The sequence below is a fragment of the Anopheles funestus genome, chromosome 3RL (genome assembly GCF_943734845.2).
Source record: "Anopheles funestus chromosome 3RL, idAnoFuneDA-416_04, whole genome shotgun sequence".
NCBI lineage: Eukaryota > Metazoa > Arthropoda > Insecta > Diptera > Culicidae > Anopheles > Anopheles funestus.
Window position 1 is genome coordinate 64,124,476 of NC_064599.1, and position 19,262 is coordinate 64,143,737.

At 40.0% G+C, this 19,262-nt stretch overlaps 1 protein-coding gene across 1 annotated transcript in view; it reads right to left on the bottom strand.

Moving 5' to 3' along the window:
- Positions 1-19,196, bottom strand: part of LOC125766894 (zwei Ig domain protein zig-8-like) — a 31,266-nt gene extending 12,070 nt beyond the window's left edge. Inside the window, exons 1-4 of the mRNA XM_049432990.1 lie at positions 18,922-19,196; positions 11,168-11,306; positions 3,670-3,815; positions 3,421-3,491 (exon numbers count right to left, since the gene is read on the bottom strand). Coding sequence (XP_049288947.1) covers positions 3,421-3,491; positions 3,670-3,815; positions 11,168-11,240 — 290 coding nt within the window. The 5' untranslated portion in view covers positions 11,241-11,306; positions 18,922-19,196. The remainder of the gene's footprint in view (positions 1-3,420; positions 3,492-3,669; positions 3,816-11,167; positions 11,307-18,921) is intronic.
- Between the last annotated feature and the right edge of the window lie 66 nt (positions 19,197-19,262).

Here is a 19,262-nt window from a genome sequence, read left to right on the forward strand (position 1 = left end):
TGCATTAGAAACATCCATTCCGAGCAGTTGGTTTGTGAGTTGCAGGGGTTTGCGCGGATGTGTTGTGAGTCAGCACCATTCCCGCCATTGCCATGTTGATGCAAACAGGTGTCGGATGTCGGGTGTTTACCGTCCGGGATGTACGGTTCGGTTCCATGAAGGACGACAACGATGTTGTTGTTGTTGTCGTTGTTGGTGTAAAATATCAGCAAGCAAACATATTGTACCAGCAGGGAGGCAGTAAAATGAAACGAAATGTAAAAATCATCGAGAGAATTAATATGCTGAAAGCAAAATATGGAACACTTAGTCCGGCAAACCGGGTGGAAGAAATCAATTGAATCACTAGCACCTGCCATCTACACACTTGTCACCCTCTCTTACACTCTACTCTTTCTTTCTCTGTGTTCGATTAAAATTGAATATCATTGCGAAATTGATTGCTGCTCATCTTCACTTGAACAGTGCAGGCACAAAAGGGCTCATCCTTTTGTCCATAACTGGTATGTTTAAATAGGAAAAAAAATGTTGCATCGCAAAACCACATACTTCTGGAATGGCACAGCTTGTTTTAGAAATGCATACACAATTGATCCATTTCTAATTGCCAGGCAAATAAATGCCAACGACAGAGCATTGCTGTTGTCCAATACATTCCTGTACAGAAAGGATGTAATTGGTAGTATTTTCATAAAAAAAAAACGATATTGAGCAAAAGTATTTAATAACAAATAATTAATTTCAATCGTTTGATTAATTTTTAATTACTCATTTTGCTCAAGATTGGTGTTTGATAGTAATGTTTAATTATTTTATTTTTATTTCGAGAAACACTGTTATTCTTTGAACGTTGTTTATTTGTTACATCCCCAGATATGCTGTGTATCCTCAAGTGATATGCAGCAGTTCTATAGTTCTTTCTCTTTACAATCTTAAAAATGTATGACTCGTCTAAATTCGTTACAGACATTCTTAAATATTTTAGTTCGATAGGAACAATCTTTTAGAAAATTATTTTTTGTAATTTATAATTTTTTGTAATTTTTTTCTGATTTTTGATTCTTTTTTTTAATTTAAAGCATTATTTGAGTGAAAAAAAAGTTATTTGAACCAATTGGCATTAAAATAAATCAAATTATTTTTTTTTGCAAAACTTCCCAAAAAAAAACGTAAGGGGTAAGCCTTATGAAATTTTCGAGCTGAAAATTTTTTGTAATTTTTTTTCTGATTTTTCATTATTTTTTTTATTTAAAGCATTATTTGAGTGAAAAGAAACTTGTTTGAACCAATTCGCATTAAAATAAATCAATTTTTAAAATTTTGCTAAATTACTCAAAAAAAAGCTAAGACTATAGTCTTAGGAAATTTTCAAATTTTTAGATTTTTTTTTATAATTTTTTATTCTTTTTTTCATTTAAAGGATTATTTGAGTGAAAAGAAAGTTATGTCAACCAATTTGCATTAAAATAAATTAATTTATAAAATTTTGCTCAGTTTCCCAAAAAAGTTAAGTCTATAGCCTTAGGAAATTTGCACATTTTTAGATTTTTTTAGTTTTTTATTAAGTATTATTCTTTCTTTTAATTGAAGCATTATTTGAGTAAAAAGAATCATTTATCAACTAATGTGCATTAATATACATCAATTTAAAAATTTTGCTTAGTTTCCCAAAATAACCAAAATAAATTATAATTTTTCTAATAACGACTCATTCACTCTGAGTTGACTAAAAAGAGTTGTTATTCTCATCTCTAATCTCTAATTTATTGCAAGGGTTTTGTGACAAAAAAAACAAAAACATAATAATAGAAAACTATTTCATTGTTTCTAAGCGTGCTCTTTAATCTAGAAATACAGTATGACTTTCAACCACAATTAGTGCGGATGGTGAGCGGTGCTCCTTGAACTGTCCTAATTTATTCCATTAATGCATTGATGCCAAAGATTTACGATTTTTAGCAATTGTAAAAATTATAACATTACATATCTTCATCAGTATATTTTATAACAAATACTTTCAAGGGCAATAACACATAATCGATTTATTTACTCTTGACTTTTTCTTAAACAAATTTGAAGAATAATTCCCAATGTGTATTTGATACACATCCATGAACATATAACACTTTTGAAAAGCTTATTACCATGTATCACGAATATTTACAAAAGGATTTTCTAAATGCGCACCTTTAGGCAATCATATCGTAACGTTCACGACACGAACAAATTCCCGAATACAATTGATTGTGCTCAGTTCAAAGCAAAACCAAAACCAATCGACACTTTTTGTTTCTCGTAGTAAATAACTGAAAAAAAATTAGTTATTCAATGTTTGCATAATCGATTGTTTTACTTTTCCTTTCGAGTGTATCTCACACACCGGAAAAGGATCGGAAGGAGAAATGGACGACTTGCGTCCATCAATAGGCTATTGAACCGTGTTCATAAAAATAAATTCCATAACTTCCGACCGTTTAAAGACACGATCGAGTGTCGCCTCTAATCGGGAGAATGCTTTAATCGTACTTCCGACAGCTTACACCGGCATGGGCGACAATTTCAAAGGATAAATTACTCCTCCTCGCCACTCATTTTCACACCCAATCCGTCCCCTCACAACCCCCGTCAAAGCGGACAATTACGCTTGGCTTGGTGGTTGGTATGTTTTGGAGCAGTTGTCGTTAGGGCTGATGTAAGATAATTTTGTTAATGCGTTCATACAACAAGTCGCTAATAATGTGCACTTGAATGCGATCGGCACAATACACCGATGGGTTGTCTCCCGGCTGCGGGAAGTAAAATAAAGATGAGGAAGGTAGTGAAGTGGATGTCGAAGGGAGGGTTTAGGGAAGGGTACAGGTAATTGTCCTTCTTCAGTAATGCCTGCTGGCGGCACCCTTAATGAGCACCCGGCACGATTTCATCCCTTCGGGCGGTAACCGAGGAAAGCAATCCCGGAGCGTGAACGGTACTTGTGTCCCATCGGGCCGGGTAAGTATTTTCCACGCTTTGATGTGACAAAACGCGAGAACAGAACCGATTCGCAGACCACATTATGCTACGATGGGTTGTTTGCTTGTGTCGGCTTGCTGCGCAGTACAAACAGTTGTCAATAATCCTCTTTTTGCTCGTGTGTTAGGTTTCCGAACTGATGACACCGTGCAAAACGCTGTTCCGCAGCTGTGTGGTATGCAATCAGCCAGTGAAAAGCCATTGAAATATTTCACATAAACCCCCCCAACAAAATGGTTCATGTTGTGCACATGATGGCACATTCTTTTGTAGAAAGCTGCTCAGGCTTTTTACGCCAATCAATGTGCCGACGGTTTCGGAAATGAAATTTGCTTCTGCAGTCAGCATCCAGGCTTTTGCAAATGGGCTAATTATATACGCATCAATCATGACTCATTTTTCACTCACCTGTCCACTGTGAGAATATGATCATCTCTCACTCGTACCCACGAAACAGATTTGTTCCCTAGCTGTTTCACCTGTAAGATGGGAGACAAAGAGAGAGAAAAAACAGGATAAATGATGATTGTGCAACGGATGCCAAAGTGACGTAAAAAATACACGGTTCACCTGTCACAAGAGCGTTAAGTGGACAGTGAATATTATCGAACAAAAAAAAAAAGAAATGAGGTCAACACCGGTGTTAAACAAACTTACCTTGCACGGCAGATATGCATGTGTTCCGATTTGTGTAGTTACATTGCTAACGCCGCTCCCGTCTAGGTATGGTCCAGCGAAAAATGTTGCACCAGAGTTCAACTTACTTAAGGCTAAGGATGTACTGATATCGCCCGTTACATAATCTGAAACGGAAGCGTTAAACGAGCGGTGAAAAAAAGAGTGTGAGTGTGAGAGAAGATAATAATTCCGGAATGTACAGCAAATTCACATTCACATAAAGCTACATTAGTGTTAGTGACTGTTTTTTTTTGTTTTTTTTTTGCTCATAACCATGTAACACGCTTCACCAAACCAGAAAACCCATCTAGGCCATGTTCGTATCATAATAAATTTTCTACAATGTTGCCCTTTTTTCCCTGGTGCTGTAGTTAACTTTGGCTGTTTTTTTTCTCGTATCAAATCCCTTTCTCCATCACGTTCTATTTTTGGGGTGTTCTGCATTTGCTAGTTTTGAAATTAGTTGGCCCTGGCCACCACCTTCAACACGGCGCCAAACCATACTCCACCGCCCGTTGACACGAACCATTTGGACGTTTGGTTCATAAAAAAGTCGTAAAAAAGTCGTCATATCCGTGGCGTATCGTAGTTCGTACACGGCTCGGATGGACCTGCCAGCATTAGAGGACGCCAGCGAAGTAAATGAGCCACATAATTAAATACAGTTTTGTTCGCTACCGGGGCTAACGGAGGACGACCCCGAACAACCTCCGATAGGGATGGTAGCCCGGGATCACATCATGTGAAGGGGGAATGGTGAATACCCTTTTTTTCTCCGGAGGGTAGATGGAGAAAAGCATTCACTGCTCTTAAACGAAAGGAAAATCGCGACGACAGGGAAGTGTAGAAATCTGGATTAGATCAGAAATTATCTTTCCGAAGACTTGCAGCCTTACTTTTGGGGCGCAGCCTGATTTGAGGCAACCCGCGAACGTGGCCATGGTGGCTGGGCGTTTGATTAAGTTGTTTTCCAAAGTCGTTTTGTGCCGTTTATGTCCCAGTGTTCACTGGCTGACGTAAACATTACGATAAAACAGATCGTGAAATGGTGCCATTCTTTGCTTTGGAGCGCCTATGATGAGCGACGTGTGTGTGTGTGTGTGTTTCGGTGCTCCAAGCCGATTAGTGACGCATCGCAAGAACAAACTGGGACGAGTAAATGATTGCTGTAACGGCCATGATACGCTCTTGGGTCAAGTCCAAAAACTGTCCTTAATTAGAAGTAGGTACGGTGAAAGTGGAACCCAGCGCTGAAACATCAAAAATCAAGCTCGTATTATCTGATGGGCTATCAGCACACAGCTTACAGCAGGTTGTTGTTTGTTTTTGCGCTTTGCGCCGGAAAACGGTAACAATTGAGCTCATTAGCCCGTGAGAAAGTATTTATGACGGTTGGAAATAGTGTTCTTTGATTGCATCGAGAAGGCAAATGGAATGGATATATGTAGGTACAGCAATTACTTGTCTGCTGTGCATAATAGCTTATTATTTGAAGCTTCAAAATTGTTTCGGTATGTAGTCAATCATTGTTTATCGCTGGTGGAAAAACGTACAAAGACTTACGCTTTTTTCTATTGCTTCAAAGGTGTTAAATATTTAGTTAATATATGAACTTATTTCGTTCAGGACATTATTTGTATTTTTAATTAGGTACGAGTGAAACATTAAACGTGTTTATTTTAATGTTTAGAAATTCAAATAGATTTGATGGACAAACTAAATTATGAAAATATTCTTTTTTTTTAATGCCATAGATTTAACTCTTGTGTTAACACTGTTTACTTCTTCTCTACAGAGCCAAAGCTTTTTTAATTCTCCAATTCTTGTTGGTAGTAAACACTCTCAACTATTACAAAAATTAATCAACGTTTTTACCTAAGTTTCTTTGACTGGCTTTCTTAACTCAAGTAACTCAAAATTGCATCAATATTTGAAGTTAAACGAACTTTTCGTTTTTTAAATCTCGCTCTCTTCTTGGTTTAAGGGCAATTTAAGTTATACTGGATCTTTCTGAATTTCTAGAATAGTTTTGTAGGCTCGCTGGAAATGTTTTTCATTTTGCAACGTTCAAGTATAAATATAAATACTTTATCTTATTGCTCACTAACAACATCTCAAAATTGTACTTGATGATTTATTTACTAATTAATTATCTTATGAAGCATAAGCTTTATCTTCTTTTCTTGTGACAAAGTACTTAGTACACTAAGTGTAAGTAGTCTATTTCTTGTGAGAATGTTTTTATGAGTGAGAATATGAGAGGCATTGTGTTTTAATGATGTATACCTGTGAAACTACTTAACAAAAATTGTTACAAAAATACTTAAATTTTGGCTTGTTTATTTTAAAATATTGTTTCATCGCAGTTAGACAACTATTTCTTCAATTTTACTCTTTCCTTACGAATAGTCTTTCGATAGAAGTAGTCGATGTGCAAATTCCTAAAATTTTCTTTTATATTGTATTGAAACTGTTACAAACTAAATTATAACCGAATGCTCTATAAAGACTTTATTTTAATAGAGCCCTGTCTATCTATCAAATCTATATGACGACGGTGTAGGTGGTTATGGTTTGATTTTTGACTGACTTAATTAATTACGGTTACCATAGGACGAGGAAATTCCACGACAATACGGCTGAATGCCGTAATAATTAAATTATAAATGAGAAATTCAATTATTTCAAAATCGTCCAACATCCACACATTATTTGGCTTGGTTTATGAAAATGAATAAATTTAAAAATAGTCCCTTACTAACACTTGTTTTAAACTGCATAAAATATTTAATCGATTTATCATGTGCTAATAAACAAAAAAAATTAAAAAAAAACATACTTTTGCACAAGGAAGTGGATATTTTCAGCGTTTGCATTTAAGTTAATTCTTCAATTTAAAAATTATTCAATAAATAACACGGTTAGTTGTAGATATGTCTTGATGAAGTTACACATAAACATACAATTTCTCTTTGTAGTAGTTGTTTTTTAACAATTTCACCACCATGCAGTTGGTGCAATTTCATTAGTTAATTCGAAATTGTAATCAATATGGGAAATACAATCAGTGTAATGCTGTACCGTACGCTAAACACAATTAAACCGGACAAAAATAACCATCCGCCAGGTCTTTTTTTTATCATCACCATTTTGTATCAGGTGTACTTATCGGGTTCATTAATTCCGCATAAAACTATCCATACGGGGCTAGGATTACCGGGCTAAGCTACGAGTGTCTTTTTTATCGTTTGACCTTTTGCGTCAAAAAGAGAAGAAAGAAAAAAACTATTACATCTCCCGGTGCCGAGGTGTAGGAGTCGTCAGTGTCGACCCGGTTCGGTTTCATCATGCGCTCAAACATAATGGGTTGTGTCCTCCACCCACGTAATCCCGGCAAAACACTATCAATAGAGCGACATCGTCAAATGGACTATATCTCGATGCCATGATCTTGATTTAATCGATAGTCAACAAGTAACCGGATGCCTTTACCCATGCGCCTCCTTCGGTCCCTCACCTCACTGTCTGCGTTCCTTTGGTGCGATTGTTTTGTGCTCTTATGCCTTGGCCCATTCTTTCCATACCATCGGGCACACACACATTTAGCTAGCATCAGCTAATCCTTGAACCGTCGTCACCGGTTTCTCCCTCCTCCACTTTTGCTCAGTTATTATCCATTCCGATCCCATTCCCGACCACACAGAACGGTGTCGACGTCACACATGACCGGTCAGCCGATGTTCTCGTTGTCATGTGTCCTTTTATTCATTATCCGTTTTACTTCTGCATCCTGCATTTGTTCCTCGGTTTCATCAACCCAAAACCTCCCCAAACTGCCCTCTCCTCCTACCTCCTCCCTACAAACAATAGCCTACAAAACCACAGCCGCAAGAGTTACCATCAAATTAATTAGATTATCTACCCACGATACACTCTACCCGGTCCATGAACAGTGTCTAGAGTTTACCCAACAACTGTGGATGGGGGAAATTTTCGTACCACCCTCTACTTTGACCCAACTACCCTGGGCTTACTGGATTTTGGATTTTCCTCCACCTCGGCAAATTGTCGGCAAAGTTCCTAAGCAACTCAGGCATGCTTGTCCACGGTTTTACCATTTCAGTTCGATGGGTTTCTGTGGTCGAACGTAAAGCTAATCGAATTGAATTACACACCGGCACACCGCCGGGGGCAAATGCACCGGGGGCCCATCCGAGAAAGTGCAGCCCTTTGTCCCATTGCTGTTCACTCAGGCGTACCGGGGGCGCTCGCGTACCGAAGTTTCGTTGCGGTCAGTCTAAGAGAATAGCCACCAGGAAATTCAGGTTTTGTTGTGCATGCGTTCAAAACGGATGCCACAGCCCGGAACGGCATATTTACATTCATTTGCATTATTTGCCCAACCCCCCACAAAAAGGGTCACTCTCATTTATACGTATGATTAGCATTATGGGGACACCGTGCTGATGTTGCTATTTTGTGGCTCTCACCAGCCGGGGTTCGCAAAAGTACGACACACGGACAAACGGCCGCCGGAAATGTTTGATTAGCTGCAGTTGCGAGATAATTGAAGTGAGGGCTTTAAGCGTGTGATGCTCGAAGCTTTTCCCTGGTCAACCAGGGCTAGTGATGAAAATTGGTGTGGACACACACACACACACACACACACGCAGACATACGTAGATGACGTCAGATGGTGCATATGGAGGTTTTGCTTCAGGCTAGGTAAGCTGATAACACTAAAGCATGCTGGAAGCTAAAGCGAGCTTTTTCTGCTTGCTCTTCGCAACGAATTTGCAGGGCTAGAGGAGCGCTTCAATCTATTTTAATACCTTCTGGAGATTATTTTACCATTACACCATTGTTTGCCACTGTAACAAATGCACTGAGGTTCATTGGAAATTATTTCACCCAGGTGTTATAGTGTATCACTCACGAAAATGAGGTGAACATTCAATTGATTTAGTGCTAAATATAAATATTCTCTTTTCATTTATACTTCAAATTAGTTAAGTGATTATGAGTAAAAATAACTTGCTTCCCTTTTAATCACTACGCGTCTCCATTTCTGTACCGAAAGTGAGTTATTAGACTCCCAACTCCGGTCGGTATCAATAACGAAATCACTTATTGATTTATTTATCAATACTAAGAAGCGAAACTGATTCCCTTCCCAGCAGGCATTCGCGCACCAAATTACATTTGGCAGTGATTAACTGCAGTTAAAGAATAAACACAAACATTTCCTCAAAGGTTGATTGGACCCTAGCCAGCACGGCCTTTTTACCGACATATTGATTTAATTCCTTGCCGTCCAAAAAAAGCAGGCTTCCCTTGCTTCAACAATACTTCCGGAATAGTTTGTGCGAATGCTTTCGGTGGGACTGGTGTTGTGTGCCCTGTATCGGGAAAGTTACATTCGCCACTGGCACATCCTCTAGCCTGGGCCGGGCCGGGAAACGGGCGCCTGTGAATCGCGCGCGCACTCCTCTTGACACGCGGTCTTTTTCCGCGCATAATTTATGTCTTTGGCCGTAGCCGTAGCTGAAGATGTAAACTGATGAGCTGTTATTATCGTAGATAGCGCACGAGTCAAACTTGGAACGGCTCCACGTCACTCCACCATGCTGTGGAGCCATGGAATGTCCATAATGTGTGGGAAGAAAATGAAGCAAAACAAAACCAGCACCACCGACAGACGTAAAAGCTAGAACGACATCCTTTATGCGCGCGGGGAGTTGCCATTAGAAGGCTACCACCCAGGGCACGCATGCTCACATAAATCAAAAGTTTGATCATTTCAACCAAGCCTTTGCCGCTCGATGACTTTTTTTTGTGATGGAACTTCTTCCCCAGACCAGGTTACGGTTGCATCAAAACGAAGAAGAATGCGTAGGTAGGGTGCGGCAACGGTGGAAAAACGGTTCACACACACGTCCATTGTGCACCGTACGGAGGTACGGCAGGTTATGAACTATATTTACAAATATTTGATTCCCACACACACGCAAACACACACGACCAACAGACACGATAATGGAAAATATTTCACCAGCGGAAAATTATTTCCACCCCTTAGTGGGTTTTTGGTTAAATTTTTTTTCTGCACCCCCGAAAGGGATGGGAAACGGAAAAACAAAAATTCGAATGCTAGGGAGCAGACGAAACGATGTAAACGCACACTCAGCAATATCCTTCCCGAAGTGTTTGAGTGTTTTTGGGAGCCCCGAGTGTTGTTGGAGGGAAATGTGATTCATTTACGTTCCCCCCAGCATGGATATGGAATGCTGTAACGGGTTGCTTAATTAATGTTGGAATTTCCGTAAAATTTTCCCTTCAAAATCGAACAAAATTCCATATTCCCAAACAAGCTGTTGGATGGGTTTGCATGAAAATTATTTTCAATATTGGAGAAAAGTTGTCTAAATATTTTTAAATGTACTTCGTTGAATTTTCAAAATGTCACCTGTGTGTAATTCGATTAAAAAAAACTGAATCGTGTTACTAGTTTTGACCATGTATGCATTTAATTAAATTGCTTTTTGTAAATTTATTTCTACAGCTGGTTCAAATAAAAGTTTCAGTAATTGGATTTCATAAAAACTGGAACAGAATGCCTTTCAAATTCTTTTTTGAGCTACATTTTGTACATTTTAAATGAAAAATGTTTTACGGGAAGTTTGTTATCACTTTTCCAACATATTTTGGAATCCGTTGCGAGTTTTTTGGCGATTTTTTTTTGTTGAACAAATACGAGAGTTTTAATTAGTGTAATTATAGTATGTTCGAAATGCACAATAATTGGGATACATTTAAAAAAAATATTTGGACAATATTTCGCTGAAAGGTGCGTTGATTAAAATTTTAATTACATTGACTTTAACAAGAATCAGTAAGGACTCGATGGATTTTTTTCTAAATGCTTGTTTTAAAATACCGAACGCTTATCCTGCGAAAATACCTGCGCTTATCTAATTTAGTAAACATATAGTTTATCTAAAATAAAATGTCCAAAGTTATGCAGATGAAATTCAAACAAATCTTTCCGAGTAGAGAAGCTTCGATTATTAAGTCTCGTATTTAACATTCTACATAGAAACATCAGAAAGAGTTCTAGTTCCAGGATACTTTTACATATCTAAACCAAATTTAAACAATATATTACTTAAAATGTAATATACCCTAAGAGGCTTGGATCAAACAAAGCCATCCTTGCTTGAGTTGTAATATTTTTTAATTCATTACAAATTGCTGTTATGCAAGTTCAACTAAGTCATCATATTGACATTTTAATTCTTATATTATATTAAACAACTTATATTCATATGAAATGGAAATGAAATATTTTCTCTACGATTGAGTACATCCAATGAAATTGATAACTCTGGAAATTAAACTTCACCCTTTTACTACCCCGCTTTAACACATACGGACACATGCATGTAAAAGATGAATTGAAAAGTTTTGTTTTACTTACCAGTACAAATGAAGAGCACAATGAATATTAAATTAGAATGGCACATTTTGTTGCGTTCCTTCAGAGTGGACATTTTCCGTGCGGCCTTCGTGCTACGGTGCGCTGTACCGACGTGTCACAATTCATAGAAGACTGAACCCTGCGTGCGATTGCGCCAGTACGCATACCGGGACATAAGGGGAAACGAGAAGAAAATAGAGAGAAGAAAGAAGCATGAAATAAATATTACTCACTCTAGCTCCAAAGCGCTTGATTTTCCGGAGGTGCTTTTTTGTTTCGGGTGGAATGGAACTTTTACGAAATGCAACCCCAGAAATCCTTCTGGCAAACAAGAAGAACAGAAACAACAAATTCACTTCAAGTCTAATGGTTTTTCCTAAGGGACGGCCGATTGTTCGGAACATGGAAAGGGGGAGGTTCATACCCGGAGTACGTTCATCACGGCGCTAGGCAGTGGGCCTTACAGGGCACATGGCAACTATCGTGGAACTGCAACCCGATTACACAGTTGGCCGATTTCCAAATCACCAAACACCGAACCCGAGAACGAATGCGCAACCAAATCCAATCCAATTTTCCATCTCCTGCAGCTCGTGCAGCTCCCGGTGGAGCCTGAGACTGTGAGCACTGTGAGCGCACTGGTCTTGCAGTGGTAGCATAATTTCCTACAGCAACCAGCAATTGGAAGTTGAAATGAAAAAAAAAGTGAAGCACCCATTCTCTCTACCAAAATGTTTTATTTGCCAACCACCGTAGGCCAGGCCATCTCTTCATGCAAGAAATAAAAAAACGATCGACCAAAGCTTCAGAACAGATGCTCACGATTAAATCTTATGATGGACCTGGTATCGCGACACAAACCGTTGGTAGCTTTGGTCTTTTGTTTTTGCCTGGGTAGCTTTGGATTTAAAACTCACCGTAAACTTCTTGTTCCCTGCACGGGTGTGGTCCACTTTGGTTCTTTGTCTTTTCGATCCGGCCCCGCCGGCCACAAGTAAGCTTTGTAAGTGATAATAGAGGAATAGAGGTGTTATCTAACCACAGCTATATCCCATACAATCTGTGGCACGATAAAGTCACCCCCTCCCAACCTACCCTCCTCCCCCTTCCACCTTCTCCACAATTGGGAACCGTTCCAAACGTTTGTTTGATGATATTATGCAAAAGGAAAATAAGGCAGAAGCATGAATAAAAGTGAACAATCTTCTACACACAGGCGGTACAAATGGCCGCAGCCGACAAATCTCCACCACCTCCCACCCCAGCTTTTGGGTGAGTTTATTTGGCCTTTTGTTGCATGCGGCTCCAGTTATTTAGACATTCGCTTGTCGACTACGTCACCACCTTCCATCCGTTCTATCCTCCCCTATAAAGCCAGTTATTATGGATGAAGAAAATCGCCCGAAATTTTCTCCATTTCAGTTTCTTTGCCCATCGAACGGTCTTAATTTTTTGTTATTTTTGAAAAAATGCAGCCAAGCGATGATCGACGTTGGTTCCGATTTTGGCAACGGTTTCCGGGTCGCCCACAATTGGAAGGAAAATCTTTCGGGAAGAAAAACAAGAAAACGTTACCGAAAAATAAAAAAAAACGGAAAAAACGTGGATGGAAAATTACAGAAAACCTCACCACCTCGCTTCCTTAATTCCCACACGCTTCAGCACACGATACGCTTCAATAAGCTTCCCGAGAATTTCGAGCGCGTATCCGTCTGGGCGGAATTTCTTCGGGTGCCTCTATCGAAAGCTTAAAATCTTCCCCGAAAAGTAGCCGGCATTTTTGTTTGTGACTTCTTTTGTTTGCTTAAACGCAAATTTTTCTTTAAAGTACACAATCCCACACCGACCAACCTTCGCCCACCCCTATATCCCGCACATTTCCACATTCCTCGGATGTTAGCGATGGTCTTCATTTTGGTTTTTCGCAAATTTTCACCACTGTGAAACGGTGGAACGATGTGGGTACTTTCTTTTAATGATTTTATTTCTCTTCTTTTTTTATCGCGAACCACCCCACAACATTACTGCCACTCATACACGCAGCCACACAGCGTCGAGGCTTCCTTAATGTGGTGCATGAAAATGGCCGGCCGCTAAATTACGGCACAGCGCTTTCCAGCTTGGCTGCTGCTGCTGCTGCTCATTAACGCTGGCCCTACGAAAACACCGGGAAAGGAATCGTTTGATAGCGGCAAATGGGTCCACGCTTACCGTGGGCTGCCCAAATTAAAATTCAATTTCGGCACACTTTATGTCACCTAATTGCTTCGACGACACTTTGTTCTTTTTGGTGTTTGCTAAACGTGGCTGCCCCTTTTTACTCACTCCATTGGACTGCTGGAGCTGTTACTTGTCCGGAGGGTGGGATGAGAAAAAGTTTCTATCGGGTGGTTTGTGGGGGTTTTCCTCTCTCCGATTCATTGAGAAAGGGAGGAACATAAATGAGTGGCAAGAGGCAGAAGAGAGAGAAAATCAATACACCAACCCCACCCAAGGGTTTTTCTTTGCATTTGGCCGGTTTCCAGCGAATTGGCCACCGATAAAAGATCAAATTTCACCAACCTATTACACAATAGATTGATTCTCATCATCATCATACTTTTTCCTCTCCGTTTGCCAGTGTTCGGGTCTGAAATCAGGTTGGGTTAACCTATTGTGCGCCAAAAAATAAGGGAACCAACACTGGTTGGAAGGATCGCTCAACTCAAATTCAACTCGATCTTCAGCACGATCGTTACATCGAATCAGGGTTTGTATGGGGGATTTTGTTCCCAAAACCTGGCACCGGAAAAGCTTCGGAGCCACACAAACATCCGTATAATCTTGAAGAACCAACCCAAAAGCGGTAACGCCCAACCCGAATGCTGGTAATATACCGTGGTTCGATAATACCGGCCACCGGAGCTTGATTATGCAAAAGTGAAAATTGTCTTGCTTTCATGCTTTTCTCTAGGCAGCCCAAATACAGGGACATACATACATCCATACCGTTACTCCAGCTAACCGGCAATCGGGTCTACGTTGCAACAAGCACTTCAACATCCTAACACCCGACCCGATCGAGACGAATCAGAATTGGTCAGCCAGAAAAACCAATTTTCCGCCCTCACAACTTTGTGTACCGTATTTCGAGTGTTTTTTTTCTCCCATCGTTTTATGGTTCATCCAACTCTCTGTTCGTTTGCTTGGGCATGGATAAAAATTCATATAAGTTCATTAGTTGTCCTTTTATACCCAGACACATAGATAGCGCGAACAGACAGCCGTCGGTTCTGTCTGGCCGTTACGGTGTTACGGCAGAGGGCACACACTCACACACCCAGTAGACCTTAAACTTTTGCACGGACAGTTCGCTTAGCTGCCCGGGTTTGATGCTCCATTTTGTTCCGAGCCCGTAAGGCTTGTGCAAAACTAAATTCTCTGTATTTATTTTGGACTTTCGGTAAACTCTATCGAATTAGGAAATTTTGTTTGACCCACTCGGCCACTTCATCTCTTTATCCCTGCGCTGTCTTTTTCCCGTCCCTTTCTTATACTTTTTATCACACATTACCATTTGCACAGTGGGCGCACGCCATACAATTGCTGGAATAAAAGTACGATGTCTTAAAATGTTTGTAATTTCGTTACGAACAGGAGTTTTAAACATGAATAAATTACTATTATAAGCACAATCAATGCTTTTTTAAATGGTTTCAAAAATGATTTTTAAATCATGTTGGTGTGAATTACTAGTTAACACATTTTCAGATTTTTAAACAAAGTTTTCAGTAAAAGAATTTCAATAAGATTCTTTTAAGAAAGTAATACAATATATGTTTTTTTTTGGGGCGGCCCGGTGGTGCATGTGAAAAACGGCGCCCGTCCACACGGCAGGGACCGGGTTCAAATCCCATGCGGACCGTCTCCCCGTAGCATGGACTGACTATCCTGCTACGTGGTAAAATAAGTCTTGATACGGCCAGGCCGTTCTAACCGAGCAAAAAAAAAAAAAATATATGTTTTTTTTCCAAATGAAAGCGTAAGAATTTCTAAGTTTGAAGTTGGGCAAATTGCAAATAAGACAAGCCTTTGCAGCCTTTCTCAGATGATATTGTAATGTCATTCACATTTCTTGTAGAGGATTCATATGTAAAGGTAGACACACTTACAAAATCATCTGAGAAGCGTTATTTTTTTCTCATGTATTACGGGATCTTTCTGAGGTATTAAGTCCTAGTTTTTTGACTAACATTATTCAAAAATACTACAAACACTAATATCTAGCTAAAGGAAAATAGCTATTTTTATCCCAGTTAGTGCCCACTGTGACGAAGTTGCCCAGCACGAAGCGATCTGTTCGAAACGATCGGTTGACCTTTCCGCAGAAATGGGCTAAGCAAGATACCATTTTACCCGGAGAAGAAAATCAGAAGCAAGCAAACTCAAACACGGCACCGGGGCCGCTGTGTACCGACTTCAAATAGGGTAGGCAATGAGTTGCTCCATTGCCAGAAGGTGGTGCAAAGCAGGCGCTACACCAGCGGATGGAAAACACGGTGAGTGGAAAAACTTTAACTTTTTCACCCTCATTTGTCATTTTCCTTCGGGGTGCGTGCGTAGCCGATTCGTCTTTAGTTGGGTGCACAACCACGGTTAAACGTAATCAATGTGTAGCGCCAACATCACCACACCACCAAGAAAAGGTCCGTGGGAGCGCCAGGTTTCGAAACGAAATGAAAGACACAGAGAGAAAAAAAATGGACGCCTCCCGGTTGCTGTGGTTGGGAAAAACTTGATGACCGTATTTTCTTGCGAATAAGCTTTTTTATTGTTGTTGTTGGTGGTGGTGTTGCCGTAGACAACCACATTGCTTTGTTTCCCAGAAAAAAAGGACAACCACCAGCAGGCACCGTCATTTTTTAAACTTTTCTTCAACCTTTCTGACGCTAGTGTGTAAGTCCATCTTTGTTTTGCTGTATTTGGTACGATTTTTGTTCTTCAATCTTTTTTTCTCATTTTTTTTGTTTTCACTCTTACACTTGCCCACCGTAGTTACATCACCACACTCCCCAATTGCTAGAGCCATACTTTCATCATTCTTCTTCCTTCTACGCTGATTTTTTACTTGTTCTCCTAAAGTAATTTTGCACAATTTATGAGCGAAAGCAATTTTGAAAACTTTTGCCACCCATAAATTATAATCAAATGAAAAGCGCTTTTCGCCCGAGAGCGCGAACGAACGAACCAAACCTCGTGCGAACAAAACTGTTTCCCCGAGACCGGATTATAATGGTTTGGGCCATGATTTGGGCCAAACCCGTACCAAGCGGGAAACCACCATCATCAGGACTATTTGGGTTTTTTTCCCGCACGCTATCTCTTCCTCACTCGTAGTTTCCTACTTACGTTCTGTACCTTTAAGTGTAACAAATTTAAGGACACCGAAGAAAAAAGCAAAAAAAAAATACAATATCGTTTACGGTAGGAAAAAAACTACAAGTTATTTCTGAATCACGACCTCCGAACATCACCACAAGAACAAGGTGAGTTGCAGCTGTGTAGTGTATGAGAATGGATTTTTTGGTTTGTTTGAATGCTTCATCTCCACTTCGCTTGTTTCGTTAGTTTCTGTTCGCGACAATAAGTCCTCTTTTCGGTCGGTCCTTTACGGGACATTGGGAAGAGCTGAGAGTGTATCTCTAGTGGTGTAGACGTCATTCCCAGAGTCATAAGCCAGAGTCCCACCAGCAGCAAAGCTTTTGCCGGGCTGCAACTCTTCATCGTATAAAACATGTAACAAAACTGTGGTTACGAAGAAGTAAAACTGAAATAAATATGCGCGAATAAGAAGCATAATACGAATAGTGTCGGAGCATTGAGGACATACACACAGAAAAAAAAACAACCACGCAAGAGAGTTGACAACTGTCAACGAATTCAAGCCCACGGTGAGCACGGCACATTTCGCGCGATGCAAAGACAGGCAAAAGTGAAAACTTCACAAAAAACCCCCCACTGTCTCTATACCACGGCACGGCGTATGAAAAATAGCAATATTTATTCAAAAGTTTCCCAAACACCTGCCATGTCGCCGCTCCACGTGTGCCACCCTTTGGTGAGGGTCTTAAGGCTCTATAGCCCTGGTCTGCATTCATTTCATCTGAAAACCTCGTTTTGCGCTACCGTCGTTACGTCTTGAATGTAAAAGAAGGCCTTTAAAAATAAAAAGCTTCCAAATTCTGTCCGACTAGCCCAGGTGAGCATTGGTACCGCGCCAAAGCCTGACTGTTTTATTGTTCTCCAACTCTGTAGCGTGTTTTTTTGCTTCTTCTTTTGGGGTTTTTGGTTTGGTTATATTTTCCTCTTTTCGTACATGTTATCCATTCACTTGTGCGCTGCGGTGACTAAACGGTGCCGAGAATATAAATATTCATTTTTTTAAAAACGTACCGAACGCACCGCCGAGGTGTTGACCCAAGGTGCGAGATGTATGCTGAAGGTGTGGACCGACGGTGCGGTAAGAAGTTACGACTGTGGTGGATGGTTAAATGTTGTAAAATTGTCAACTTTATTTCTGCGTTCACTGGCCACAAGAAGAAACACAAGCGAAAAAAACACCCCTTTTTCTTGTGTCGGCATCCACAAAACTCCCGGTGGGCAGGCTAGAGGGCTATTTCCCCATGTTTGCCGGTATGATAACGAGAATGGCCGACCACTGCCGAAACGATGGAAACATAATGAGCGTTTTTTTTTCTTTTGGGTGACAAATCCTTTTGTGGAGTTGGGTGAAAATTGTCGTTGTTAAAAGTTCCCACCGTGCCTGGCCCTTTACCTGAGTTTGGTCTTTGGTGGGAAATAATTTTAGCTCTTTAAACATGAACAAAAAATCCATGAATAGACACATATACTTACAGACACGGTGGATGCTTTCGGGTTTATCGCTGTGACAGTCGCTCATCTCGCAAACGCAAGCGATAGGATTAATTTACACGAAAAAAAAACCAACCACGAGGTGAAATGTTGGTAAAGAATTTTATTTTCTTACGCTCCCTACCTTGGTCACTCCCAGTGGAAATCCATTTAATGTAGAATTAAGCAATGGTTACTTAACTTTCCCCCCCAAAAAAAACCCACGCACAGGAGACATTTAGTGGTGCCATCTTAGTAATTTAAAATAAATTGAAAACAAGCCACGTAATCGTCGCAATCATCTCGATACCACAGCAAAAAACATGAAGCTCCCAAAATGCCACGCGCGCATACCCACGCACACGCACACACGCAAAGAAAGAAAATGCACGAAAAGCTTTCACCCATTCCCTAGCGCCTTCCGGTGGATGAACGTTGCACGAGAAATTAAACTCTAAAATAATTATGCTTTGCGACTAGAAGAGATAAGGCAAAACGGGGAGAGAGGGAAAGATTAACAAGAGCGGGGGAAAAATACGAAACAAAACCGGAGGAGTAAAAAAAAACATCAACATAAAGGGAAAAGTTTGTCGGACGAGACAGTTGACTTGATTTCCTTTCATGTTAAATTCATTAGAAACTTTTGTAAGCTGCTCACTGCTCACTAAAACCTCGCTTCTAAAGCCCGTTTTGGCGTGCAAACAAAGTACGGGCAAAGCACATATTAGCCGCCATGGAGATGGGGTGGTATTAGAGGGTGGAAATGAGGGTGGTGGGCTGGAGGAGGAAGGAGGACACCAAAAGCTAGCATCTCTGCTCATCTTAAACTCATTTCCAAATTGAACTCTTAATATTTTACTCACCTTGTTTGTGTGTTGTTGGTTTTGTTTTCCTTTTTCCTGCTTCGCTTTGTTACTGTTTTGTTTTCCTCTACTTTCGTCTACTTTTGAGCCAATGTTATCCTTTTTTTGTTCTTCTTTTTTGTTGTTGTTTTTAAAATTGAGTTACTGTTACCGCTTTTTTGTTCCGGTGTATGGTATCGTTTTTTTCTTTTTTTATTTTTGCAAAAACGCTTACGGCAACCTCACATCGTTTGAACTTGTCTGGCAAACGGTGATGACGCTGTTTAGCTTATTTTGCATTGCTGCCTGTGATTTTCGTTATACCCAAAAAACATTCGATGATTGCGTCCAAAAAATTACGG